The 27,588-nt window shown below is 47.5% G+C and overlaps 6 protein-coding genes and 2 non-coding genes across 8 annotated transcripts; 5 read left to right on the forward strand and 3 right to left on the reverse strand.

Moving 5' to 3' along the window:
- Positions 1-1,527: 1,527 nt before the first annotated feature.
- On the forward strand, positions 1,528-3,186 carry YALI1_F21875g (uncharacterized protein; the record flags this gene model as incomplete). The annotated part of the gene is made up of 1 exon (XM_505495.2): positions 1,528-3,186. The coding sequence occupies one exon, from the start codon at positions 1,528-1,530 to the stop codon at positions 3,184-3,186; it is 1,659 nt and encodes a 552-aa protein (XP_505495.1).
- A 133-nt stretch (positions 3,187-3,319) lies between these two features.
- On the reverse strand, positions 3,320-4,795 carry YALI1_F21908g (uncharacterized protein; the record flags this gene model as incomplete). Its single annotated transcript, XM_505496.2, has 1 exon — positions 3,320-4,795. One exon carries the CDS (start codon positions 4,793-4,795, stop codon positions 3,320-3,322), a length of 1,476 nt encoding a protein of 491 aa, XP_505496.2.
- A 3,622-nt stretch (positions 4,796-8,417) lies between these two features.
- YALI1_F21945r lies at positions 8,418-8,530 on the reverse strand. Its single transcript, XR_002432165.3, has one exon. It is a non-coding gene; the product is annotated as a 5S ribosomal RNA (ribosomal RNA).
- A 1,042-nt stretch (positions 8,531-9,572) lies between these two features.
- Positions 9,573-11,372, reverse strand: YALI1_F21974g (uncharacterized protein; the record flags this gene model as incomplete). The annotated part of the gene is made up of 1 exon (XM_505497.2): positions 9,573-11,372. One exon carries the CDS (start codon positions 11,370-11,372, stop codon positions 9,573-9,575), a length of 1,800 nt encoding a protein of 599 aa, XP_505497.2.
- Positions 11,373-12,944: 1,572 nt separating this feature from the next.
- On the forward strand, positions 12,945-14,687 carry YALI1_F21989g (uncharacterized protein; the record flags this gene model as incomplete). The annotated part of the gene is made up of 1 exon (XM_505498.3): positions 12,945-14,687. One exon carries the CDS (start codon positions 12,945-12,947, stop codon positions 14,685-14,687), a length of 1,743 nt encoding a protein of 580 aa, XP_505498.1.
- Positions 14,688-21,321: 6,634 nt separating this feature from the next.
- On the forward strand, positions 21,322-22,935 carry YALI1_F22073g (uncharacterized protein; the record flags this gene model as incomplete). The annotated part of the gene is made up of 1 exon (XM_505499.3): positions 21,322-22,935. The coding sequence occupies one exon, from the start codon at positions 21,322-21,324 to the stop codon at positions 22,933-22,935; it is 1,614 nt and encodes a 537-aa protein (XP_505499.2).
- A 661-nt stretch (positions 22,936-23,596) lies between these two features.
- YALI1_F22096r lies at positions 23,597-23,687 on the forward strand. Its single transcript has one exon. It is a non-coding gene; the product is annotated as a tRNA-Asn (tRNA).
- Positions 23,688-25,468: 1,781 nt separating this feature from the next.
- On the forward strand, positions 25,469-26,533 carry YALI1_F22115g (uncharacterized protein; the record flags this gene model as incomplete). Its single annotated transcript, XM_066094451.2, has 1 exon — positions 25,469-26,533. One exon carries the CDS (start codon positions 25,469-25,471, stop codon positions 26,531-26,533), a length of 1,065 nt encoding a protein of 354 aa, XP_065950523.2.
- Between the last annotated feature and the right edge of the window lie 1,055 nt (positions 26,534-27,588).

Below are 27,588 nucleotides of genomic sequence, written 5' to 3' on the forward strand. Positions count from 1 at the left end.
TACTTAGCGGGTCGGTTGTGCCGTTACCAGAGTAAATCGCGTGAGCGAGAAAGTTGATGGTGTTGAACAGGGACACTGTGATACATGGGCCCTTATCAAATATAACCTGATTAAACAACGAGACGTCTCCCCAATTCCACCCTGTCATTACCCTACCCGGCCTTGTTGGCGTGCTAGTTAACCATAATGTGGGCACTGTTCTAGACTGATGGTGGGATACATAGCGAGAATACAAGCGTATAAGCGAGTACAAGCGAGTACCGTGCAAGAACCATACAGATATGTACAGTAGTCATACTATACCCACAACTGAGGCGTGACCGATGCCAAACAGTCATAGTCATCGGCCTGTTGATATATATTATTCGTTTTTTCTCGCGTATTTAAAACTGTCTATCCGCAAGCAACTCTGGTATCTGGCTTATCACCGGCAGCCTATCACGTCAATGAGACTGTATGACAGGAGTGTATGGCTCAATGAGACAGAGTTGGTTCTCATGGTACAGAGTAAATGACCTGTGTCTGTATCGTGAGTCTTCTTCGTAGCAATATCATCACCAAAATATCTACTGTATTCATGTATAGATCATCTGCCGGTTTCCGGTGTATGTTTACCTTTCAAGGCTGCTCAACGCCGTACCGTACCGTACTGGTAGCTACTCGTACTCGTACAATTTCGTCCATTTTTAGTTTTGTCAAATTTCATCTCTCGTCGTAAACTCGACATATTTGTCGATCTCTTCAAAGAGCGATCCAAAAATCTGCGTCTACGCAAACCGCCTCCGTCGGACCAGTTGCGGCTCTGATTTCCTCGACTCCGAATAATGTATACAGCAGTGGGTTAGCTCTCTCTCCATGGGCTCATGGACTCCGAGTGCCGGTAGTTACTCCACATTAAAGCGGGGTGCGTGTGGGACTCGCAGGAGCTATGTGGAGTGAGGGGAGAGTCGATAACGGAGGATGTAGGAAAGATGGAGAGAAGAGAGCAGGGTCAAAACCACAACCGCAACAAGCTGAGTGGATTGCAATTTCATCCAGTCTGAAATATATAAAAATAAAATAAAAAAAAAGAGACCATAACTCGCTCTAGATACTCATTCTATCTCCACGCTTGAATCGTAAAGTTCAATTTAGACTTTGCGGTAGCGCTCATGCGGCGCGATATTTCGCTTCACGTATTTTCGCCCAAGAGAATCCGAAACAAGTCATCTAGAGATCCGAATAATAGCCGGAGACGTCGAATCAGCCGAAAACTATGTGATTACATAATACACCATTGCAACGGACCGAGCATGACCCTTTTTCGAGCCAGGACACCGATCACCAACTCTGCTTCCGTTAACCCAATGAGGCAAGTGTATGCGTTGTGCGCATCGGCTATGAATGGAGTCGTGGGGTGGCCGAGCTTATTTCTTATCTGGCGGCTATTAGTTCCTCAAGTCTGATTAGTCTACGTCCGTCTCTATATAAGGCCCGTGGTTGGCCCTCTCCCAATCAGCGACTCTACCAAATCCAGCTAACCACACAATGGGTTACTTTTACGTCAAAAAGACTATCAAGGCCAAACAACAGGAGCGGGAGGACCGTATGGCGGCCCTGCCCGAGTACAACACTCCTCTGACCTCCAAGGAGCGAGACATTCTCAAGCAGGACGCCGAACATGTCGTGAACCAGGTTCAGAGCGGCGATCTCAAGGCCCCCGAGGTGCTCAAGGCTTACGGAAAGATGGCCTTCAAGGCCCAGCGACACTGCAACCCCGTCACCGAGATCATGATCAAGGACGCCGAAAAGTGGGCCGCCAACACAAACACAGAGGGATCTCTGGCCGGCTTCCCCATCTCTCTCAAGGATACTGCCGGTGTTACCGGTTACGATTCTTGCATGGGATACACTGGCAAGTGCTTTAAGCCCTTCACCAAGGACGCCCCCATCATCCGACTACTTAAGGACTGTGGTGCCGTCCCCTTCGTCAAGACCAACGTCCCCTACACCCTGCTGTCGTTCGAGTCCTACAACGACGTCTGGGGCCGAACTGATAACCCCCATGTGCCCGGTCACTCCGCCGGAGGTTCCACTGGTGGAGAATCCGCCCTGCTGGCCTACGGAGGCTCTCGTCTCGGTATCGGAACCGATGTCGCCGGATCCGTTCGACTGCCCTCCCATTTCTGTGGTATCTACACCGTCAAATGTTCCACTGGTCGATTTCCCAAGGCTGGCAACAACACCACCATGCCTGGACAGGAAGGTATCCCTGCTGTGTACTCGCCCATGACCCGAACTCTGGCAGATCTCAAGTTCTTCCTCAAGGCCATTGTTGACCAGAAGCCCTGGAACTACGACTACTCGTGTCACCCCATGCCCTGGACCGAGGCCAACCTGCCCAAGAAGCTCAAGTTTGGCGTGATGTACACTGATGGTATTGTGGACCCCTCCCCCGCCTGTGCTCGAGCTCTCAAGATGACCGTTGACGCCCTGGAGGCTGAGGGTCATGAGACCGTCGAGTGGGTGCCCCCCAACTCCCTGGACTGCCTGCGAATCGCCTCTCAGCTTCTTGTTTCCGACGCTGGAGCCATCTCCACCCGTGACCAGATCTGGCCTGAGAAGAACGATGTCGGCGTCGCCAGAATGTTCTTTGCCTGCAACCTCCCCCGATGGATGAAGAAGATTTGGGCCTGGTACCTTGAGCACATTAAGGGTGACAAGGTGTGGGCCGCTCTGGTGCGAGACTTCAACAAGAAGACCATTACCGAACGATGGGACCTTGTCTACGAGCGGGAGGGATACAAGAACAAGTACTTCGAGCAGTGGCAGGAGTCTGGAATCGATTTCCTCATCACTGTCCCCAATGCTACCCCTGCGTTCCCTCACAACGGTCTCTACGAATCCATTTCTTCCTGTGGTTATACCTTCATGTTCAACCTCCTCGACTACTCTGCTGGTGTCCTTCCCGTGACCAAGGTTGACCGAGAGCAGGACAAGCTGCCCGCCGTGTTCAACCTCAAGAAGCTCAACGCTGTCGCTCGAGGCGCCTACTCTCAGTACAATGCTGAGAAGATGCATGGTCTCCCCGTCGGAGTGCAGGTCATTGCTCCCCGACTCAAGGAGGAGGACTGTATTGCCGCCATGGAGGTGGTTGAGGGTGCCCTGAAGGCCAAGGGCATTAACTACCCTCTGTTGAACGAGTAATTTTTCCGCATATAAAACTAATGAAGAGATGATCTATTGACAAACGGGGTTGGGCTGTAGAAGTACCAGTGCTGTTCGCAGTAGTTTCTAGGAAACAAACAGTCAAGAAACAATCAATTATAACTTACAAAGACTAGTTGGCATATCTAAAGAAACGGTTCTGCTTGTCAGTAAGATCCTGGCATTGGATCTTTTCCAGCTGCTCGGGGGTAGCAAAACAACCCTCTTCGTCTCGCTTCTTGTTTTCTCGGTAGTTGACCCACATGAGCACTCCGTTGAGACCTATGGCGACGAAGAAGAGAACCACCATTGACACCTTTGCAGGCACATAAGAGGGAGCGTCCGAAGCTCGGAATGTTTGGGGACCAATGAGGTTTCCCACGCAGTATCCAATGAGAAGAATAGCATTGACGGTGACCTTCTTGGTATGACCAGCAGTGTTGGAAGCCACCGAAGACAGAATACAAATGAATCCCACAGGGTAGATAATGAGAATGTAGAGTCCAGCCAGACCTGCAGCCTGGTTATCTGGAATGAATGCTAGGAGACACATGGCCATTACTGAGATGGACTGGGCAATCATGGACATGAGAAGTCGTTTCTGAGTGTATTGAACCAGCAAACCAAACAGAATGCAGCCCACTAGTTCAGTGGCTCCCTGTGGACTTTGCATCAGAAGTCCTTTTACTGGTCCTAGTCCTAAAGTCTCAGAGAACAAGATGGTATTGAAGTTTGTGATACCTCCGTTGGGGATGTTGGAGGTCAAGCAGAAGAAGAAGTAGAGCCAGGTTCGTATGTCTGTGAAAGCCTCGATGAACTGGTCCTTTTTGAACTTTTTGTTCTCAAAGCCCTGCTGATTGGATCTGATTCGGATCAACACTAGTTTCCGCTCGCTGGGGGTCAGAAACCAGGCCTTTGAAGGGTCATCAGGGATGTGAAACAGAACCACAACACCTGCAAAGATAGTGATGACTCCTGTAATAATAAAGACGAGTTTCCAGCCATGTATCGGTAGACTGTTGTTGTTAGCAAGTCCATAAGCCATGAGGGAGCCCACAATGATACCGATCCCGTTAGCCCCTAGCCAGATGGCGGTTCGGAGAAACTGCTCTTCTCTTTTGTACCATTGAGCAGTAACAACGACGAAGGCTGGAGTCACGGCAGACTCGAGCATGCCCAGAATAGTTCTGAGGGCGATAAATCCAGCATAGTTGGGCGTGGCATGGAGACACAGAACTATTCCCCAGACAATGATGAAGGTACTGAGGGTCTTGATGAGAGGGAATCGTTGAAGAAGGTAGACTGCTGGGAACTCGAATGCGAGATAGCCGAGGTAGAATGCCGTTCCTGTCCAGGAGTACATGTCTCCCTTCATGCCTAAGTCTTCTCGAAGCCCCATAACGGACGCTGTGGAGTTGGTGGACTTGTCCATGAACTGAACCGCGTAAACAAACATCATGACTGGACATAGGTAGAGGTCGGTCTTTCTTAGCAGGCGTCTATCGGTCTCTGGGTCAAGTTCGTAGGGGACCAGATCATCGACTTCAGCCACATGGTGTTCGTCGAGCTGTTTCTCCAGCGATGTGGATGGTGATGTTTTGTTGTTCATTGATGTCAGTCAGCTTCCTCTGGTATCACCATCTATCTATATACCCCATGGAATACGACGTTGCGCTTCTGCCAAGGCAATAAAACCCGCCATTTCCACGCAACTAGTTGTCTCAAACAGACAAATGCGCGTCTTGGCCTGCTAATGAGAAGGCCAAGGTTTGTAGATAAGGCTAGAAACGCGATATGGAAGACACTAAGTCCGGCTTGTACTGCTTTTTAGGAGAAACAGAGTGGGGTGGGGTGCACCCGCCTTCCAAGATGTAGCATTCCACGCGGGTTGATGAGGAAAAAATGGGTAGATAGTGTCGATGTTATTGCTCAATGAGCGACAAAAAAGCCAATTAGACACGAATGGAAATTATCAACTGTCATTTAAATTGATCTCGTTCCTGTGGTGGACACCAATGACAGCAGCCTGACATATCTTGAATACAATATTAATTAATTAACGAAGATAAGCTGTCTGCTAATCTGGATTAAACCGACGCGGCTGAGCGAGCCTAACGAATCTCACTTTGATCGCCATAGCAAGCTGGTGCCGATACCGCTCTTCATAGAGCGCATTTATTATCCAAGAATCGCCACCAAGCATGCATGCCAAGACCCGCTCCTGTCAGCTGTTATCATCGTCGGGGCTGCGTTTCCGGGTCCAACAAAGAATATGGGACACCCCCACAAATCCGACGCTACTGCTGAAGTGGAGATGCATCTTGGAGCAGATCCAACCTGGCCACCGTATTGGTATACAAAAGATCTCGTGAACCACGCACGACAAATACTACAAGTAGCCAGAAACTATAGACAAACAGACCTACATACAAGCAGAGCCACAATAAACGAAACTGGCTCTTTATCTAACTACAAGATCTAAAATTCCAACTCCATCTTCAGTGTCCACATAGATCTATCAAACAGGACGTTTATCTAGGACCATCGCATTGCCTGTGGTATGGTAACAGCGATTGATCTAGAGCAGTAATGCTAGCTGGCGAATGTTAACCTGAATGGGTTTACTGTCTTGGGCTCTTTGGCGATCAGACAGGGGGTCCCTCCTTGGCTCTGTCCTTGGCTCAGGCAGTAGGGCTAAATACCCTGATTAATATATGTTTTTGAGACGAACGCACCATTGTCTAAGTAACTCGTACGGATGTGAATAATGGAAATGTAATCATTGTGCATGAGTCAAACGGACTGTGTCCTCGCTGTAAAAACTGCTTATCAGCTCCATTTCTCAGCAGACTACAAACGGCTCATTCCGTTTTCAACATGACCCAAATAGAACTGGTCGGCGTCTGAGGAAGAAAGAGGGACAGACACATGTTTATTCATGCCTTTTTGGAGTCGTTATGGTTCTCTCTCAGGGCATGGGAAGATAAAAGACCAGCGTTCCTAGAGCAGACCTGCCCGGAAGGTGGATGGACACGAAACAGAGGCTGAGTACTTAATGAGCTCGAAAAGGGGACAATAATATCATTACATCTCCCGTTGCCTCCAGCATTTTCGATATATGGGTAATAAACGACCCATTTAGTCTGCTCTTAACTCACCATACAGCACTGTCAAACTCACCTGCCATTAATCATGGAATCTACCCCCCCGGGTGAGCTCTTCACCACAATTCTTCAAATCTTCTTCTTCAAAAACACAAAGTCGTATCCTGAGATCATTGGTATTGTGCAGTATACATTCATACAGTCGTCTTCGTTGACATCATCATGCAGTGCCAATCCCCCAATTCCTGGAACTCAAGGAGGTGCCAAAGTTGCAAAGGAGAATATGTTACAATTCTTGAAGAAGTGAAGAAATCCAAATAATATCGTCCCTAAGTTTTGGATGCCTTTACGGCCCGCTTCTGTCTCTTTCCGTCTCTCGCGCAGCCCAGCTTTTCTTGTCACATCTCTCCGTGCGTCATCAGCCACATTCTATAACCTGAACTTACAGCGTGCTTCTTTTACCATTCTTCATTGACTTCACAATGACGGACTCGAGTATTCGATTTTGACGTTAACACAACCATCTACCAACGCCTCTCTATCGCACCAACCAACGTCTTTCCAGTCTCGTGCGTTCTGTGGTTCCAAATTCTCGTCCGTCAGTTCTGAACGTGACAGTCGTAGAAACAATTATCACCGCTAGAAAACAATCGAGAGAATTCAAAATGGTTTTAAACCTCGTCCAACTGACAACACTTTTGGCAGAAGTGCAGTCCCCTTTTGTACTCGCCGTGGACTCTCCTTCTTCCCCCTACACATGTTTGGTCTTTCTGGCACCAAATTCATAACTCTGGTGCTGGATGTGTCCGCCGGCCCACTAATAACAGATATTTTCATGTTTAACGACCTCTCCAACTTTTCTGAGGTCTCCCCAACCCTCTCGGAACGGTCCTGACTCTTCTCTTCTCCTCATTTCTCCTCAACTAAACATGTTCAAACCGGACACCCGTATCTCAATGGGCAGTCAAAAACATGAAAGCCAAACTAGCCGTGGCGTTGATTCTCAGTTACCATGCTACTTTGCGTCCATTTTCAATACTCGTTGGTGCGTCATTGCTTAGCTCTGTCTGCTGATAGCAACTTGGTTGGCTTGCACAGGCAAGTTCTTTGGCTAAATTCGACTCAAAAGGAAAAAAAGATCCAGGAAAATGAAGACTATTGGCATTTTATGTGGAACGACGACAGATCTTACGGATATTTCAAAGTGAATGTTTCTGAACAAGTGCCGTTTGTGTTATGGACCCACCTTGTGATGCAATATCTGTGTACGTGATCTACTGTATTTTCAAGCCAAGCTTGTCACTCACGGTTTCTTGAATCTCACAGTTGCTATCTTGCTCATTCTCACGTCGGTGCAGTGGAATCTTGAATCTAAGTGTCTCATGGGTCTCTCAAGCGATATCTGAATTTCGTCAACAGCAGAAACAGACAACATAGGGACTCTCTTGGAGACCTAAACGGACTTTGTTGCTGAAGAGTGGGCTTGTCAGCTCGGCGTCTCAGCAGATCATATGTGGCATGCATCTTGCATCATTTCCAGAATGACTCAGACTAAACAGTCCTTTCCCCCGAGGAGAAAACAGGGGCATTATTTGATGTGTTCCTGGCCGGGGACGTTACAGTTCATGACGATGTGCGTCCCTCATGCAGCCGAACTCAAAAGGTGCATGGATACGAAACAAAGAAGTGCCGAATGAGTTCGAAAGGACGGCGAAAAAACCATGTGAAGAGCCAATGTGTCAAAATGTATTTCTGAAAAGCAATATACCAACTACCTGTCAATGAGTTGTGTGTGTCTTGTTTTTTTTTTCTTGTTTTTTATATTTTTTTTTAATTCTCTTTTATGAAGTGTATATGTTATTTTCAGTCAGGCCTTCCTGTATATCCGACAAGCTGAAATATCTTGTGAGCATTCTATAAGAACATAGTAGAAAGTGGAACATCAGAAAAGCTGCTGTAACTGGGTGTCGACTCCCCTGGAAATTCCAGGGTGGCTGAAAACAGGGAAATTCTGATTCGCAGGCTTTCTCGAAGTCGTCATACATTTGGGCTGCAGTCCGGCATCATAAAATGAGGGTTGGAGACGAGTAGCAAAAGAGTTGGTGGAGATCCAAAAGGATCAAAACAATTGGCAGCACCAGGATTCTCGTATGGTTCCCATACAATACTAACTGGGCTTTGGGTTGACTATGGCTGATCCGGACGGAAACCGTATTTTCACCAAGATATGGGCCGCAACTGACAAATCGGCAAAATTGAAGACTTGGAAGCTCCAACTAGGTCACAAGTGCCGAAAAAAATCCGGATTTTATGTATACATTGGAGAGAACACTTCACCACGTTACTGGTAGGTCTGACTAGATCGCAATACGGACATTCAAACTCATCATCTGACAAGTACAATGCAAGAAAACAGAAGTTGTAGTACTTGTATGGTCCAGCGCTACTAAGTATCTTTAAAGATCCAGCTCATGGCATCTGCCGAATCTTGATTGATATGGTAAAAGCACCCATTGTTGTTAGCATCCAATATCTGGTGGGCCTTCTTGACGCCAGTCAATTATACTCGCTGGTTGGTTTGAATAAGCCCTTCAAGATGTGCATGGAGAGTGTCGGGCACACAGAGTCCATGAAACAGAGCGAATCCAGCGACTGCGTTAGAGCGGCCTTTTTGAGAGCTTTTCCGTCAGTCAGTGTATATCTGATAGACGATATTCCGTTCGAGTCTCCGAAGCTGAGGTCGTCTTGCGTCATCAGTAACTTCGCAGTTTGTAGTCACTGGTTCAGATAGGTGCTGAGTAACTGATGTCTTGCAATAATGAAAACGGTAGCTGCCGAGATATCTGTTCATCTCCACCAATGATAAGTACTTGATTCTAGCAAATTCCGTCGGTACAGTATGTACACACGTATTTTACTCAGACCCGCCAGCACTCATCCCTGTCTGTTTCTATCCACTCACGACTGGGTAATTCGGTGGTAAAGTGTTGTTTAGGAGCAAGCAAGTAAAGATGTGAACATACATCTCCAAGACTCAACAACTGTTATATCAGGCATTTCAAGTGATTAAAAGGAGTCGCCATGCGTTGTTACAGACGCCTCTTTCATTTCAACTCACGGTAGTTCCCAATTTGGGGGAAAATGTGCTGCGACAAAAGGGGGGTACTTGTATACCATGCTAAGACTATCGTACAGTATTACGATACACAAGTCTCACGATACATATACATATACGTAGATCTATCATTACCTGTATTATGCAAATGAAATATAACAATCGCCCTAACTCCTCAGACCCAACAGCAGCTCGACATCCTCGGTAGTTCGAGGAAAGAATTGTCGGTAGTCGCTCTCAACCTTGTACTTGTCCTTGACCTTGCCCTCCAGCTTGGAGAACTCCTCTACAAACTTCTTGGTCGAGTTTCGAGCAATGTTGTCCACAATAACAGGTGAGGAGATGCGGAACAGCATGGAATGCAAATCAGTGAGCGCCGACGGCAGGAAGTCATCCAGCTGGAACGAAATCTCTGACAGGTGAGCAGGCTCAAGGTCCTCACCAAGTCCAACCTGCTTGACAAACTTGTGGAACAGTCTTTCAGTTAACACCTGCTCAATCTCATCCACAGAAGACTGGAACGAGTCCACCTTGTATTCGGAAGCAGAATATAGTTTAAGAGTGATGATGATCTGGTCCAAACAGTTGAGCAGAAAGATTTCAGCATCAAAATCAGCTCCATCTGAGGCAACTCGACGACAAAACTCCATGTAGGGATCGAGGGAATTGTCAATGTGTTTTCGAACCACCTGCTCGTCCAAAGAATACTGCTGGTTGGCCTCCAGAATCTCCTTGAGATCAACAAGCGTCTGGGTGAGGAACTCCGGCGGTTGCAAATCACTAGAAAGGGTTGTGGGAAGAGACACAGAAACGTTTCGAACACGCGACTCGCAGGTTTTGGTGAAGTGGGTGTTGCAGAACGCCGTCAGTTGGGTTAGTGTATCTACCAGCTGCGAGTTTGGCAGATGCTTGGATAGCATTGACTTGTAGAACTCCACGAGACCAGCAATCTTGAATATTTGCGGTCCTCGTGTTTGTGATGCGACTGCTCTCTCCACTCTGAGTCGCAGGGGTGAACACAGACTCTGGGTGCAGTTATCCACGAGCTCAGAATCGTTCTGTCCAATCAGAATAGATGTGTTTTCAGTCTCCAGAACGACACAAGAATAAACCCAAGCGAGAATATCTCCAATGTATCTCTGGCAGTCGTAGGCGTAAAAGTCGAGGGCCTTTGTTCCGTTCTTCTGTGAGTTCTCTGTAAGTGCCGAGGTGAAAGATTTGAGTAGTTGTCGTCGTCTAGTCTCTGTAAACTGGCCCAGGGTCTTTGCTCGGTTGACGTCATTGAGCAAAGACAGTCGTTCCCTTAGCTGAGGGTCTTGCTTGAAGTTGTCTGTCTCTCCCAACTGTGCGTAATTAATGAGAGACGTTTCGGTGTCTCGAATCAACGTGTTATTTGCGTTTTCAAGAGCCTGGTTGGCCTTGTACATTGTGATTTGGCCGGCCCGCGTGTCGTCGTTGGCTAGCAGGATCTCCGAGTCCTTGTGGATCTTCTGGGCCTTGATGAACACCTGTTTGAACGTCTCAAAGGGAACCTCATCGTTGCCCTTCAAAATATCCATCTCGCGTTCCGTCAGAACAAATGCATCAGTGTATCTTTTGAGCAAGTCTCGCTTCTTGGAAATGTTCTCCTGCTGGGCCATGAGTTCCGATCCCTCCGAGACCACATGTCGAGTGTCATTCTTACATGTGTTCACCAGCTGCTGCATGAGCGTAAACTTGTGGTTCAGGTCAGCAATGGTGTTGCCACTGGCCTGGATCTGTGCTACGAGCGGCGCAAACTTCTTGAGGGCTTCTCCATTGGCTTTGATCACCTCAGCTTCAGTGTTGGCACGCAAAGATCGTCGAATTGAGGCGGTGTTGTCGGTAATACGGTCGTCGAGAGCAACCAGCGCGTCACGTGTTCCGCCATCCGTGTAACTTGTCGACAACAGCCGACTGATTTTATTTTGAAGCACCGTCGTTTCCATGGCTGTGTGGGCTGTCGTATCTGTGGTGATGATGACAGATCATGTTGGAGGCTAATTTGGGAGGTTGGAATTAGAGTTGGTCATTTCCTAGAGAGGGGTGTTTTGGGAGTGAACAAAAGGTGTACTACCCTACGTTACTCAGTTAGTTGGAGATTATCGATCAAAGACACCCTGTATTCGAAGTACTGCAATGCGGCTCTGCAACAAAGAGGCGAGGACAAGAATTGAGTGAATTTATACTTGTACTGCAGGTGACAATGTTCTTGTTCAATTTGAAATACAATCGATACAGATATGTCCATACTGCACTGGTGGAATCACATGAACTGCACTGCTAGAATCGCGTAAAGAAAAGAACTTGTGGTTCAATTGACAAGCCTCAATACCCTCATCTGCAATCTCCAAAGTTGACTGTTGTGTCTCTACTCAAAACTGTTCGCCTCAGATTGCACCAACCAAAAGTCGAAGGCGGGGAGCAGAGCTGAAGAATTCAGTTGGAGGACGCCTTGCGGGGTTCCATAGCGAACAGAGACAAGCTTCTCAATTGATTCAGAGCCTCTGTAGCTGCAGTGACGCCATACGCACCACCTCAAATATGCCCCACGTGCTGATCTAAATGATAACTCCAAGACACTTTGAATCCTCATTATTACTGTGAGACATTGTCATCATGACCAAACTCGGCGGCTTTAGCTATCTATATCCAACTCCCTCTTGATTCAGAAACACTAGAAATCCCTCGGGTGATACTTCCACAGCCAAGAAGTTGCTCTCATTGCTCTCAAAGTCCCTGCAATCCACACATAACCGACTCATGTGTGCTGTCTGGCTGCTTCATTGTATGTTCAAGCTCGTAATCCTAGTTCACCTCCATACTCGGAGAATACAACAGGTCCAGTGACAATACAAACATACAGACTTGTCGAGTCACCTCCGTTATAACTGCAAAAAAAAGTACTCAGATAGCCCTTTGATACACTCAAACAGCTACTCTACTGTACAAATCAGCTAAGCCAACCGTGCATCTCAATGTGGCGTATTTTGGCTTCTCTCGCCTACACCTGCAGCTTCAACAACATCGTATCATCTGCACCTTTGAGAGAGCCACAAACTACACCAAAAAATAGCACCCGTCTGTCGCAACATCAGCTCTGAGGTCCTGGCTTACACAATGAGTATAGTCCACCGACTCTGGAACCCCTGCTAACTCGACCCCACCGAAAGTCGAACACACTACACTAGCATATCTCCGACTTTCTCGGAACCCACTTTCCTGATTGGGACTTGATAAAAGCCGTGCATTGCTGCTTATACGGTCAACAGAAGGCTTCCAATAGAGCCAATAGGAGCGGTATTCAAGTGCTTTAAACTAGAATAAATTTGGAACGACTCATTCTATCCATAAACACTTTTCCACCCGAGTCCCAAAACTCCCCACGGTCTACAAATGCCTGCTCTGGTGCTCTGGCAGCCCAAACCGGAGTCCGAGAACCTTATCCAGAACCTTATCCCCCAGATCTACTTATATCTAGTGCGAAAGCCAGTATCCAATCCACCACTCGACAAAACACGATGGAAAAACAACAATTGAACGAGATTGATTTTGTTGCGGACCAGCAGCAACAGTACGTTGCTCCCGCAACCCGATCGTGGAAGAAAATCGGCTTCTTGGTCGTTTCTGCCCTCACGGTGGGCACTCTGGTTTGCAAGTCTGGAGTCTCGACCAAGTGTATGAACCACATGTATGGCAGTGCGCATTCTGCGACTGGCGATTCTCTTTGTCCCTCGCAGGCCAAGCTTGTTCCCGAGGGATTCACCAACCTGGATTTCATTCTCAAGGATGAGAAGTACCACGACAAGGCTCTGAAAACCTTCCAGGGTGCCATTCAGATCCCTACCGAAAGCTACGACGACATGGGACCTGTGGGCGAGGAGCCCCGGTTCGACATTTTCAAGAACTTTTCTTCCTACCTGGAAAAATCCTTCCCCAAGGTGCACTCTGAGCTCGAGGTTGAGCATGTCAACACCTATGGCCTCGTCTACACTTGGAAGGGATCTAACAAGGATCTCAAGCCTCAATTGCTCATGGCTCATCAGGATGTTGTTCCTGTGAACAGCGACACTGAGGAGAAATGGACTCATCCCCCATTTTCTGGCTACTTTGATGGCAAGTACATCTGGGGACGAGGCACTGTTGACACCAAGAACACTGTTGTTGGCTCTCTGGCTGCAGTTGAGCTGCTGCTGAAGGAGGGTTACACTCCCGAGCGAACTCACATTCTTGGCTTTGGCTTTGACGAGGAGATATCGGGTCCCCAGGGCGCCAAGTTCATCTCTGAGCATCTCTACAACAAGTACGGTGAGAAATCTCTGTTTGCCATCCTTGATGAGGGTTCTGGAATTCTAGAGACCGAGAATTTCGCCATGATTGTTGCTGCTACCGGCGAGAAGGGCTATCTGGACGTTTCCATCTCTGTTAACGTAGCCGGTGGACACTCTTCTATGCCCCCCAAGCATACTGGTATTGGACTTGCTGCTCTGATCGTGGCGGAGATTGAGAAGACCCCTTATAAGCCTCTGTTGACCCAGCAGAACCCCTTCTTCTACACTCTTCAGTGTGTTGCTGACCATGATCCCAGTCTCAGTGACGCCCTCAAGACTCTTATTCGAAAGTCTGGCAACGACCTTATTGCCAACAAGAAGCTCGTGAGCATTCTCAGCGGCAATCCCAAGTACAGAGATCTCATTCGAACCACCCAGGCGGTAGATATCATCAACGGAGGAGTCAAGAGCAATGCTCTGCCCGAGACCACCACTTTTGTTGTCAACCAGCGAATCGAGATTGAGTCTGACGTGTCTACTGCCCAGGACAAGATTGTCCAGAACGTGCTAACCATTGCCAAGGAGCACGATCTGTCTGTTTCTGCCTTTGGTGACTTCATCATTGAGGGCAAGTCCGGAGAAGTTGTTGTTGAGCTCTTTGGCTTGCCTCTCGAAGTCGCCCCTCAGGCCCCCGTCTCTGGACCCACTTGGGATCTCATTGTTGGAACTGCCCTGCACGTTTTCAAGGACACTGTTTACCCCGAAGACTTTAACCTTTTTGCTGCTCCCGGAATCATGACCGGAAACACCGACACTCGACATTACTGGGCTCTGACCGACGCCATTTACCGGTTCAACCCCGTCCGAGAGTCTGCCGCTTTCGGCATCCACACTGTGAACGAGCACCTCGAGTTCCAGAGCCACCTGGAGACCATTGCCTACTACTACGAGTTTGTCAAGAACGGCGAGCACTTCAGCAAGAAGCAGGAGTAATGCAGTGATAGGGAACCTGCTTGAATACCCTACACCATGTGGCGTATCTGCACTCCACTCGTACCTATATGTAAATGAATGATGTTTAAATGAAGCGAGAATCGGTGCAGCACCAGATAAGTTATCGTCATCAGGAGAGAAAAAAGACTGGTGACTATCCTCGCGGTTATCTACCCCACCGTTTGTTTGTTGTCATCTAGTGGATGTGATAAGGTGAAGATAAGAGATGATAAGAGATAGGGTTTCGGTTGTGGAAGGGATGTGTGGACTAGATGTGAACTAGTTAAAGGACCCACAGAGCTTTATCCACCCTGGGGAGGTAGATACTCTCAATTTTCAATTCAAGCTGGTCGACATAAAGATAGTCAAACTCTCGGTGCCGTTATTCTCTTTGTGTCAGACAATTCCCTTCCCGTCCCGTTCCTGACAGCTGCTTAATAATGGCTTGACGTCCCGATAAGCTGGCTATCTACAGGCACGAGGAGTCGTTTGGGGTGGAACTCAGTGGCTTGGTTAGCTTGTTTAGGAACACTGATAAGCTTGGCTGCTTCGGACTGATGGACGTGGAATGAGGAGAGACTTTGGTCCGATTGGCGTCGAGATCGTCGGTTTAAAGATGCTAAGGGTTAATAGTAAGACGCGAGATATGGTATGGATCGTGTGAGAATTTCATAGATGTGAATACAGAATCTGGCGACGACCCCATGTGTTTTCTTTTTATAACTTGCAAAACATCAGATTGTTCTATTTGTCAAACCTCTCTGGACTTCTGTGGCTTCGTGCCGTGAGCTGCCAGGGCGTCTGTACAGTATTTGAGTCACACGGTTTTGTGTTAACGGCTACCGGTCAGCGTTTAGTTGGGTCCCACTGATAAGCCTTGGGGGATGTTAGTGGCATGCTTTCACTCCTGCCTGCTCTTGTTTCGGTTGTCCCTGGCTGCCCTCTAGTGCCCCGGTATCCATATCCGTCGTAGTCTCTTTTTTCCTATCGGACTGCCGAAAACAGAACCCACCTTGCTGTCTCACAGATAAGCCCAAAGCTTTTGATGCTCGATGTGATGACTCGCACAGCTGATGGTCGGAGCGAGAAAATGCTCAACTGCCGTTTGCTCTACTGCCGTCCGCAGTTGTCTCAGTCAGGTTGCCCGTGCGATCTAACATCCGCGATGCTTTACTTGCCAGTTTCGGAACACCTTGGAAATGTCTTCAAACCAAAGACACCAACAGAAAGAGATAAAATCAGTGGGGAGCATACCCAACAGTGGCTTGATTCGACCTCCCAGTATTATTATGGCAGCCACATGGTCCATAATCTGTTTCACGTACGTGACTCGCACAACTCACCACAGTGGAGAAGATAAGATGTGACAGAACTCTACAATTACAGCGTGAATGCGTAGAAGAATGTTCAGTAGTGCTAGAAATAATCCGCGTGGAAGTCTTTGAAAGACTATGTCTAAACTTCCTACTACAGTTTCAACATGTACTGATCTCTCAGACCTGGCACCTCCGGCAAAAGTGCTTGTGGTCTTTGAGACGAATTGTGTAGCCTCCGGTGGAGACCATTGAGACAACCAGAAGCTGAGAAAGCACACCTCCCGAAGTGGAGCTCCACAGAACTGACGCTCAAGCTTGCTTCCAATCGCAAAGTCTGCGCCGATAACACATGGATAAGGCGACTCGTACATGTGTGATGCACGCTATTGCACTGCCCCGGACAATGGGAGAGAATCGAAACCACGTAAGACACAAAAAGCAAGGATTATGACACCATGTAAACTGTTCTATACTGGAAGCAGTAAATATAGAAATTTGCCACCTGATAGACTTCCGAGACTCAGAGTTCAATATCTGTGAGACAAGGCTGTGAAGGTTATCGGAAGCTGAAGGTGTGGTTATGAGTGGTGCACAAGGGTGTTGAGGCGTACGAACAGCACGTTTGACACCCCTTTTCCTGTAACCTGTTGGGGCAAGTCAATTCATCAGTATCGTGCTTTGTTACAATGTGATTTCTCTGGCGATTGGTTCAGTTTGAAACCATGTAACACGTGGTTTGTTCAGCCTCTCTTCTTGTGAAACAATTACTGCAGTTTGAAGGTAGCTTGAAGGCAGTACACTTTGAGTGTTTGTATTTCTGATACCAGCTGTGTAGCTGTAGGCTTGAAAACCTCTCCGAACTATACAGTACCTCGTATAATCCACTAAGAGACCCACTTCTTAAGCCAGCTTCCTGAAACATTCTGAATACTGCCAACATGGGCTGTAGCGCAATAGGAATGCTCAATATGAAAGAGAAGATGGCTGCTGGGTTGGTAAATAGGAGCCATTGAGGCCATATATCTACACACACAGACTTCTTATACGCTTGAGAGCAGACTCACAATACGACGAATATTTTTGACATTGACCCTTGATGGAGGGATCGACAATTCAACTCTTGTAGTAACTGAAATAAAGCCAAGGCATCGCTGTAGACAAGTCCATTTCTTAAAGTGAAGTATGATAACACCCACAGCGGTTTGACTTTGAATACGACTCGAGGCAATTGGGCTGTAGTTGTTGGTCATGGTAAGGAAGTGAAGAGTTTGAAGCGGCGGAAAAAGACTTGTGGCATCCCTGAAGACCATTGCTACTCAGTCAACTCCTTCACGTGATTGATCTCGCAGACGGATACCCCTCTCAGTCCCAAGAGTCACTAAGTTTAGTACATTTTGCACTCTACTCTAGAGCAGCTCTAAGAAATGCATCTAAGATAGTGTGGCGCTAGTCGCGGCCTAGAGAAACCAGATACATGTGTTTGATGGTGTCGGACACCGTTGATAGACAAAAGCCGCCCAAAGTGTCAATTGGTGAGAAAGACCCATAACTTTTCGTACAGAGGCGATAAGAAAAAAAGGAGTATCTTAAACGAAAGAGCTTGCCAAGAGGACTTGTTTGATACCAGAGACACCAACTTTTTATGTCGGCTGTGGGGCCAATAAACAGTTATTAATTCGATTAATGCGACAGATGTACCCGGTCCTACAACGTCAGCTGCCCTTCAGATTGCGCGAGGGTCACAACAATGTTTCAAAGACACTTCTGTGGAGGAATCATCTGCGCATAGTAAGGATGACTCTTTCTTGCCGATCGACGTCATCCAGGAGTTACAGGACTTGTCGCAGTTCCTTCTCGTCATAAAGGGGACAGCAAGAGATAACCACGTCCAAACGGCTCCTTCTTCTCTCCCTCTACCATGGATTCCAAGCTTCTCGTATCGCCGCATCTCTATTTGAGGAATGCCCGTCTGGCTGCTATCCAAACCAATAGAAACACAGACAATATGTGGATTTACCTCGGACATTGACGATATCTTCCGAGTCTATTGATCGACAGAAATACGAGTTTCAACTCGTCGGCGACATCACATGAAAAACACCACATCGAACTCAATACTTATCGTCCGAAGATGAGCTCAAAAGTACTCCATGCTTTTCTCGGAATCTCCCTGTTCTCAGAGCCTGTAAATTCCCCCGAGCATTTCGATATCACCCCATAGCACACATCGTCCACGGCTCAAACTCAGTTGCCCCGGTCACTTGCATTAGCGCCGTTTACAGCGGGCATATGCGGTCCTCGATGTATGGAAAGGCTGATTTTTTTTTTTTTTTCAAGCCGGGGCAGAGCGTGCTTAAGACGTGCTTTGGGGACTGAAACAGTGGAAGGAGAGCGCAATGGTATCCAACCATCTCTGTAACAACAAACCTGTCTATTTTGCAGTGAAAACCACCAGAAGGACCCCTCTCAGGCTCCTATCAGTGCTGCGTCGTGTGCCGCCAAAATCCAACTCTATCGAGTTTGGCACGGGTTTGCAAAAAGCGGATAGACAATGTGGGAGTTTAATTCTGTTTGTAGGAAGGGGTTCCCATGATTCCAACATCCTGCTGGTCACGTGGATGCATGGAATGCTGGTTATATAGCCGCTGAGAGCGAGAGTCGACCGGGGATGTTCTTGCCCATCAAGGACTCGAATCCAAGGCGACAAAAGGGAACAAGTTTAGTTGGAGTAAAAGTGGCACAATTACACTTTCATAACAACTCCCAACTAGAGTCTAAATATTCACGTATGACATATGAGTAAACCAACACGGCTCATACCGATGCGATACAACAATGAGACATAATGATGGGGTCGGCTCATAAAACCACTGAATTCTGACACCCTTCAAATTTTGTCGGAAACCTCTTCCCGTCCGTCCAAGTTTGCATTGTGTATGCATCTTCGTGCACGGCATTATGTGCGGCATCTCTGCACGGCAATGTGGGGTTAGCGATTTCGCTGCGGACACGGGCGGCAAAAAAAAAAAAAAAAAAGAGGTGCAAAAAAACGACGGGCCAAAACACAGGCCTGGAACAAGGGAGAAGGAGAAATGGCACCAAGTTTTTTTTTACGGAATCTCGAGACTGCGTATACCCGTGTTACAATCAAAATAAGACTCTATATTATTTACAGTATTTCACAGATAAACATACCCGTGGCTTGGTTGTCTTTTTGGCACTTGTGTGGCACTATTTTCCCATAGATAACGCCTGGAATTAGGTTGGCGGCCAAGGTCACCGTAGCGGATGTAGTTCCGATGTGACCGGAAAAAAAGCAGGCCAGTTGGTTTGGGAATGTTTTTGCGAGTCCAACGACATGTCTTGGGAATCTCTGGGGCAAATATCCGCTTAGTTTGAGCTATGGTGAAAACGGCCAATTAAGTACCTACTGGAGACCCAATGGTGTAGAGTTAGTGTGGTCGAACAAGTCCGATAGTGGGTTTTCGAAGCGTGGAACCTGTGATAAGTGGGGTAAATGTCCGGGGAGTTGGATCTGGTCGTCTGCTCATGGGTGTAGTGCGTATTCCTGTTTTTGCAAACGACATTTGCGCTTTCCCCACACCATCTCTTTGATATCCAGTTCATGTGGCTTATCAAGGATGGTCATTGCGTTACCTAACTACGAGGCACACAAGGTTCAAAGGTTGTGTGTTGATAACGAGACAAAGACAAGAGTGTGCAATTAGGTTCGAACAATGTTCCAGTCATGTGCAAGGAGTAGTAATGGGGCGGGGATGGTGTATTTTTTGTGGGGGGTTCGAGATTTGAAGTCACGGAGGGGCCAAGATGGCCGAGACGCAGCAATTTGGACGGTAATTGGGTCTCTGTCGTCCACGGCACGACCCCGGCCCACTCTATCACCTCCCTCCAACTCTACAAGTGTGGCTCCGGCAACCAAAATTTTCGACACATTTAGACTCCCGTTGGACTTCCTTCTGTTTACTTTTGTGTTAATTTGTAGGTTTGCGCAGCTAGCACCCTTTATCGAGGAGTTGAGGGTTGGAGGACAAGGACCAGACTGTCGTGTGAGGAGATAGCCGTTGTCGGGCATATTTGGAGACGTTGGGGGCGGAATTTCGAGACAAAAAGTAGACAGATACACTTGCCAAGGGTATGGCTATGAGCCAATGTGCTGCTTACCGCAATCGAAGCAGGTTTCGTTGCCAACTGGCCCACCCATCTACCCCTCTTATCTCCTCGGCACAAGGTTTCGAATTAAAGTGGCCAAAACTCTAGTTAGGCTTCATAGTTCAGGTGCATGCGGCCGAGAGTCTTCTGTGGCCCCTGATGTATGACGCCTTATCAGTGCGCAGAAGGCCTCTTGATAGTATATATGAGTTCCTCCATGTCCCAGTTGCGAGGCTTTGCAATTAGCGCTACTCGATAAGTGTGAATACACACCCACCCACACTCGCACACTTGCACCCGCACTCGCATTCGCATTCGCACTCGCACCCCAGCCTGACGCAAGCGCAGTAATCTCCCACACCATATTTCAACCAAGCAAGAGTGCGCTCTTGTCCTGCTCCATATTCCGGCTTCATTGCTCGGTCTTTATTCTTGGCCCACTGACCAACCAACGCGATCCAAACTGTTATCTTCCCCACATTGAAGAAGGCCCTTCCAGGCACATCGACCGACATAGCGAGCACCTCATTGTACGCCACGCCAAAGTTTATTTATCCACACGGTGAGTCACGAGACGAGGGGAGGTGGGCATGACCAGCGGCAATATTTTTTGACAGAGGAGAAGAAACAAAAATATTGTCAGACCAGAATCAGTCTCTGCCGAGACTCGCTCGAGCCACACTAACTTAGACATCTGGGGGAATAGATTGTCGACATCAAGATGTGAGTATTGGGTGGAGGACGGAGGAGGCATGAGGAGGAGATGTGGATTCAAGAAAGGAATGAGAGAAAGAGAGGAGTGATGCATGAGGAGACTTTTCATCAGTGGGGAGAACATTGTTCCTTTTAAGGACATTGAACTCCACTCAAATGTGTCAATTCCGTCTCTAAGCACTGTTGTGATGTGTGGACTTGACGCATCGCAACCAAGTCAGCTGTATCAAAATGGCAGTGTGCAACTGGATGAGCTGACTAGTCGAGTGTAATTAGAAATGAGATACCCCAGACAAACGAAACGCCGCAAATTATACCAGTCATCCGTACAATACAATCGACCCCACACGTCTGCAACAAAATAGGATCAACGAGTCCCCATTCCATGTTGATCTCTCACTCTGCACCCAGGATAGAGACTTTGTGTCTTCGTCATGACCGTACTAACCCAGATGACAACTCAAGAACCCGGCTTTCTGGCCACCTCTTCGGTGTCGCCAGCCAACCGCGAATTCCCAGTCTATGCTGTTAACTGGCCCATTTACACAATCCCATCATGTCTCATCATTCCCAATGATCAAAAGGAGCTGGTTCCTAGCCCCGAGTCCATCTCCAAAAAGCGATACGCCACTTCTGTCGACGAGCGGAACTACCTTACCGTCTACGAGTACCAGATCAACAACCAGTGGATCATCTGGGACTACCACACTGGATACGTGCATCTCACTGGCCTCTGGAAGGCTATTGGAAACTCCAAGGCAGACATTGTCAAGCTAATTGACAACTCACCGGATTTGGAAGCCGTCATCCGTCGAGTGAGAGGAGGATACCTCAAGATCCAGGGAACATGGGTGCCCTACGACATTGCGCGAGCGCTGGCCAGCCGAACCTGCTACTTCATTCGGTTCGCTCTAATTCCTCTGTTTGGACAGGACTTCCCCGGCACTTGTCTCAAACCCCATGAGCCTGGCTTCGGCTACCTTCAGATGCATTTCAACTCCACGAAAAAGAGAAGAAAGAGCAACGCCAAAGCCCAGCAACAAGGACTCGCCCACGCAACCTCGCCCACACAGCACAGTCACCCCACGTCGCCATCGCACAGTCCCCACAGCCATATGATACACTCCCAGAGTGTACCCCATATGGCCCAGCACCACATGTCGCTGCAACAACATGTCGCACATTCACAACAGCAGCAGCAGCATCAGCATCACATGAATCATCAGCAGCACCACATGGTTCACTCCCATCATGTGAGCCATCCCCATCACATTCAGCCCATGCAAAGCCCGCGCTACTACCCCATCCAGCCGGCCCAGCAACAGAATCAGGCGCAACAATCTCGACTTTCACAGTCGGCCCCAGCTCACGTGTCGTACGCAGGCAGCCATAGCAACGTAACGCCCGTGCCTATCTCGCCGGCTCCCGCTGCTTCTGCCAGCAACCCCTACTACCACGTGACACCTCCGTCGCCCCATTCACAGGCTGTGCTTCTGCCCCGCATCTCGTCTATGCCTAGTCCTCCTCAGCTGCCCCACGCGACTCGAAAGTACTCCAACTCCAAGACTCGTCCCATTCTCATCCGACCCAACTCGGATGATTGCGCGGTGAAGACAGAGGGTGATGAAGAGATGCTGAGCCAGCAACACACGCCTCCTTATACCACGTATGTGAGCCGACGGCCCTCACTTGGAGGCATCGCAAAGCCTGGAAATGCGGTGCGGCCTCGACGCAAGTCGCGTCTTTCGTACGACGAGTCGCAGACCAGTTTATTGAGCGCTGCTCTGAGAAGTTCCAGTTCAGTGTCGGGGTCTGCGGTCACTTGCTCGTCGTCAGAGTCTGAGCAGGATGACGATGAGTACTACCGCAACTTCTTTGCTCGAAGGCAGTCCATCTCCGAATATAATCCCGCCAATCCTCCCAAGCAGGAGAGTCCTGAGGAGATCATGGAGGTGCTGCAGGCCATTCGTTCGTTGCAGCAGCTCAGCACTGGCGGTGGGAAGCCTGGAGAAAAGAAAGTGATGGACATCAACTCAGTGTTGAGTTAAGGGTATAATTTTGGGTAATATTGGCACCGAACAGACGTTTCGGTGGGTAACGGCGTAATTTATTTTGTTAATGTATTATTGGAGTACGGGGTGTATGGTTGTAATTGCCAGTAATGCGTGGGGGGTATATATGGTTAGCAATGCGCTACAGTATAACAACGATAGGTGATAACTGGTATCTATATGGCAATCGGTTGATTTCGTTCTATGGATTTGTTCAGTATTTGGGGTATGTGATGTGATATCATGCAGGTACAACTTTCTACCGCATCTCACGACGCATAGAAACAGAAAAAAAAAAAAAAAAAAAAAAAAGGATGGATGGAGGAGGATCAAATATGGAGGAGCAAGTGATCCGAAATATATGGAAAATTGAACCTAAGTAGAACATTTGCAACTTGTTACCTACTGTTCTATGCAACCAGGTGCTCATCCTCTTACATTTATAGGTTAGGATCACCAGTCATCGGTCAATGGCATCACCGTTGGAAGCACCAGTCGCTAGGAGCAGGTTGTAAAGATGAAAATCTCAATATATTACTCAATATATGGAGTTGAGTTGACTGGGGTGATTTTCCAACAGATCATATGTTTTTTCCGGCCAAAATGTGGCCCCTGACAAAGTTTGAGGAACATCCACCCCGCCGGCAAACATGTACAAGACTTCGTGGCCAAGATGGTTAAGGCGTACGACTGTTAGGATTAGCGATTCCGAAATCGTAAGATCGAGAGTTCGACCCTCTCCGAGGTCGTCTTTTTGTCCCTCTCTCTGGGCTGTATCTTGACCTGTATAGCTTCTACAAGCTGATGACTAATGGTAGGCTACAGGACGTTTATTGATTTATGTTTTCATGTTACTCGAGAGTGATTTAAACAGGTTAGTTGACCAATTGCTTGGAAAGACGGGATTTTATCAAAACAATCGTCCTAAAAGAACTCTCCCTGTTCCACTTTTGTTCTTGTCGCTAATAGTGGTTGTATGACCCGGTACATACTGTATGCTGGTGATACTAATGTTGGATACATGGAACTGGTTTTACTGAGAAGTGGAAAGTAAAGATAGTAATACTATAGATAGTTCAACAACAACAAATGGTTTGGATTCAACGGAAATTGTGTCTTAATAACGGCCCCTTCCTACGCTTCACTTCCCTTTAGGAGCTGACATGTTGGGTCATCACCTATCCTGGTTATCGCACGGCACTGTAACATAATCAATGTTAAATATCTAATGCTATAGCACGTGTCGAGAAGGGTTCCAAGCTCTGTAATCAGCTTCTTTGAGAACCATGTCACATTACGGTGGATCCCGCGAAGTAAATACCGCAGAGATGCCGTTTTGAAAGGATGAGGTTAACCAAATCCAGTCCCCGGAGGAGAGTGGGAATAGACCTGAGACTGAGGGGGTACGGAAGTTAGACGGGTTGCTTAAAACGCCTTCGCGAGATATTATGTTTTGCCATTTAATGGATCATATTCAAGGAGGTGTCTCTTACAATACCATTACGAGTCTCGTTGCAGTTACTACGATACATGGTTCCTGACTATCGTCAGTCTTAATTTTCATTTGCTTTTGGCCAGATGACCTTGAAACCTTGACAGGACTGTAAACGTATCTGAAAGTAAACACCCCGTTGATTAATATGCTCTCCATCATCTTTAGCGTTCCTCGGACATTTTTTTTGGTCCCCTGCTGCGTTCGCTCTTCTCATTGCTATATACACTCTACACTATAGTCAGGAACAAGGTTGATGAGATACCAACGTTGGTGCATGTGAACATCCAGTGGCAAATATCACGTTACTTTTGCCGTTCTGTGTTGGAGCTGAAATGGGTGGCTGGCGGCTCAATGAAATGATTTGGTACGGTGCTTTTTTGCTTCAGTCTCTTTTCTACATACTAAATCACCTCCTTTCAGGAACCCCTTTGGCACGAGACTTCACGACATCTTTTAGCTTACTTCCGGGATATCCAAAAACCTACATAATAATGTGTGATAATTCAGTGTATTGAGTAAAAAAGATAGCATTTTGCTGGGGGTATCTCATGGAAGGGACGAAAAATGTCTACTGGAACACATGACTAGGTTCTTAATACCCCATAGCTCATCTCCAAGCCTTCAATCGTGCCCCGAACAAGAAAATTAAGTTCCAGATTTGACGCATGTGCGATGTTATCGGCTGTGCTACATTGTAGAGGAACACGACATTACGTCATGTGAAGAAACTGTCAATAGTATTTTCTTGTGGAATGAAATGCTCTAGATTTTCTGATTCCATCAAGATACGTCATAGTCTCAGATATCGGTATTATACACGAATGACCCCACTTTGGTCGCAACTCTATTTTATCCATCCCCTGCCCTCTTTCAGAAACCCATATATACAGCCCCTCGGGAGCTGAAGAGATCAGACGTTAAGTTGAAAAGTGAGTACGAACTCTGGAATCTGGTCCGTTGGAATAATTTTTTGGTTGCGATTGTGAACACTGCTGGGGCTACCACCCGTATAGCACTGCTCTGCACTCTCATGGCATGTACAAGACCCCTCTACTTGATACTGCCTCACAGCGAACACTAGCCAGCCACATTGATTGCTTTTTTTTTCTTGATATTTCATGGCATTGGCAGCAATCATCATGTTTCCATCTCATTAGAGCCCTGTCATCAAGCAACTCACCTAACACAGTGACCCTCGAATCTTCGCTTCACCTCCTCACACCTGACCAGCTTTCGTCTCTGGCCCATCTGCAAATTTCCGTCCCCGAGCTCTGCAAGACTGCCCATTATGCCGAGATTTACGGTCACCATTTACTTCCAGATCAGAAATGCCCCGGAAGATACTCTGAGAAGGCCAGGGATGTGATTCTGCTGAAAGTGTTGGAATCCGAAAACTACGACGCTACTAAGGCAGGAGACAAACTACTAACGGTGCTGAGATGGAGAAAGGACTACAAGCCTATGGATGAAGACAGAGACCTACCAGTGTTGGATGGTCACGTTACTACAGTTGCTGCTACCAATCTGCCTCAGACCACACTCTGGCATCGCTCTTCGGCAACTCACATTCCCAACTCGATCTACATTCGATGGAAGGTTGGATTGATTGAGCAAGCTATCAGTACTCTTGACTTCAGCTCTCCCGACAACTCTTCCAAGCTCACATGTGTCGAGGACTTCAACCACAACATGTACGATGAAGTTCTATGGAAGCAGCTGAGCACCCTGAGAGAGTTCTATCCTGGAATTTTCGACAAGACCTTTTTTGTCAATGTTCCTCTGAGTCTCAGAATTGGACTGAGATTCTTCAACAAGTCCAACCCCGTGTACAACCGTCGAAACTCCGTCATTCTCGGCAAGGGCAAGGAGTTGAAGAAGCACCTTGGTAACTGGGTGCCTCGAGAATATGGCGGAGAAGGACCAGGACTTGAGATCCAAGGAAGAAATGTCCGCGGTTATTCAGCTTATGAACACCACGCTTTGCGACATGTTCTGACTCCTCCCACTTCTCCTACACAATACAGTCATGCGAAGGGAGACGCATACCGAGACAGCTATGGCCCACCAGACGATGACGATGTTCCTCCTTATTACCATTAGGATTTGACAATGATGATACCTGTTAGTTGAAGGGTGAGCTGGTTATCACCCGTATGGCATAAATATGATAAAAATTGATTATGGCTTACTGTAGGAAACGTATCTACATATTTGAATAGAAAAAAAAAAAAAAAGTTTTCCAACAAAATACCAACTCTAATTTCTAATACTTTTTATTGAACCTTAATTGTACAGGAAGCATGCATGTCTTGCAGAACCTGGGGTATTCCATCGACACGAGCAACCAGCTACTTGAACCAGGTCCAGTTCACCCCGGATTCTGACCTCTTGCGGCAGCCTTGGCTCCGATAACGCGCAACTCCAATCCGTGACCTTTTCAACTCCCGACTCCGATATTGGATGGTGCAAGAACCGACTGCTGTTTTTTTTCTTTCAATACGGCCGATTTTGATCTGTGAGAATTGGTCTTCGTGTGAATGGTGATCAGATTTGATACACGTACATTCAGTGGTCGCAACAAGTACTTAACTTTAAAAGTGGGAGGACTATGATGGTACCCAAGGAGCGGGTATGCCTCTGGAACATTGGCTGGTTACGACAGGAGTCCTACAAGCGAGCCAGTACACCATTGCGCGAACAGTTACAAATGCCGAAGTTGCAAAGCTATTGTAAGGTCAAGTTTCCTTTTCCATACACTCCTCATTTGTCACACCAAGCATGCCACAAGTTTCACCATCATTAACTCATTATCCTTACCCCATACGACTTGAATGGCAAAGGATTATTCAGTGGATCAGATGGAATAAGAACATGCGACTAGCACGGAGACGTCAGGTGGTACAACGCCTCTGATGTCCTGGGCAACTCATTCGACCAGGAAGACGAGGGCTACGACTTTGATGTGTCTATTGCCACATTTCCTGACCCTTGGTTGTGGAAACTGGTAACCAGAAGCCCGCAACGATCCTCCACTAGAAACCTATTGAGATGACGATGATGTACCAAGGTAAGTTCAAGCGACTTAGGACCAGTTGGAGAATGCTCTCAAGTTGTCCCATCGGAGTATCGCGTAGACAGTTACTACGATATCCCTG

Source organism: Yarrowia lipolytica, chromosome 1F (genome assembly GCF_001761485.1).
Source record: "Yarrowia lipolytica chromosome 1F, complete sequence".
Classification (NCBI taxonomy): Eukaryota; Fungi; Ascomycota; class Dipodascomycetes; order Dipodascales; genus Yarrowia; species Yarrowia lipolytica.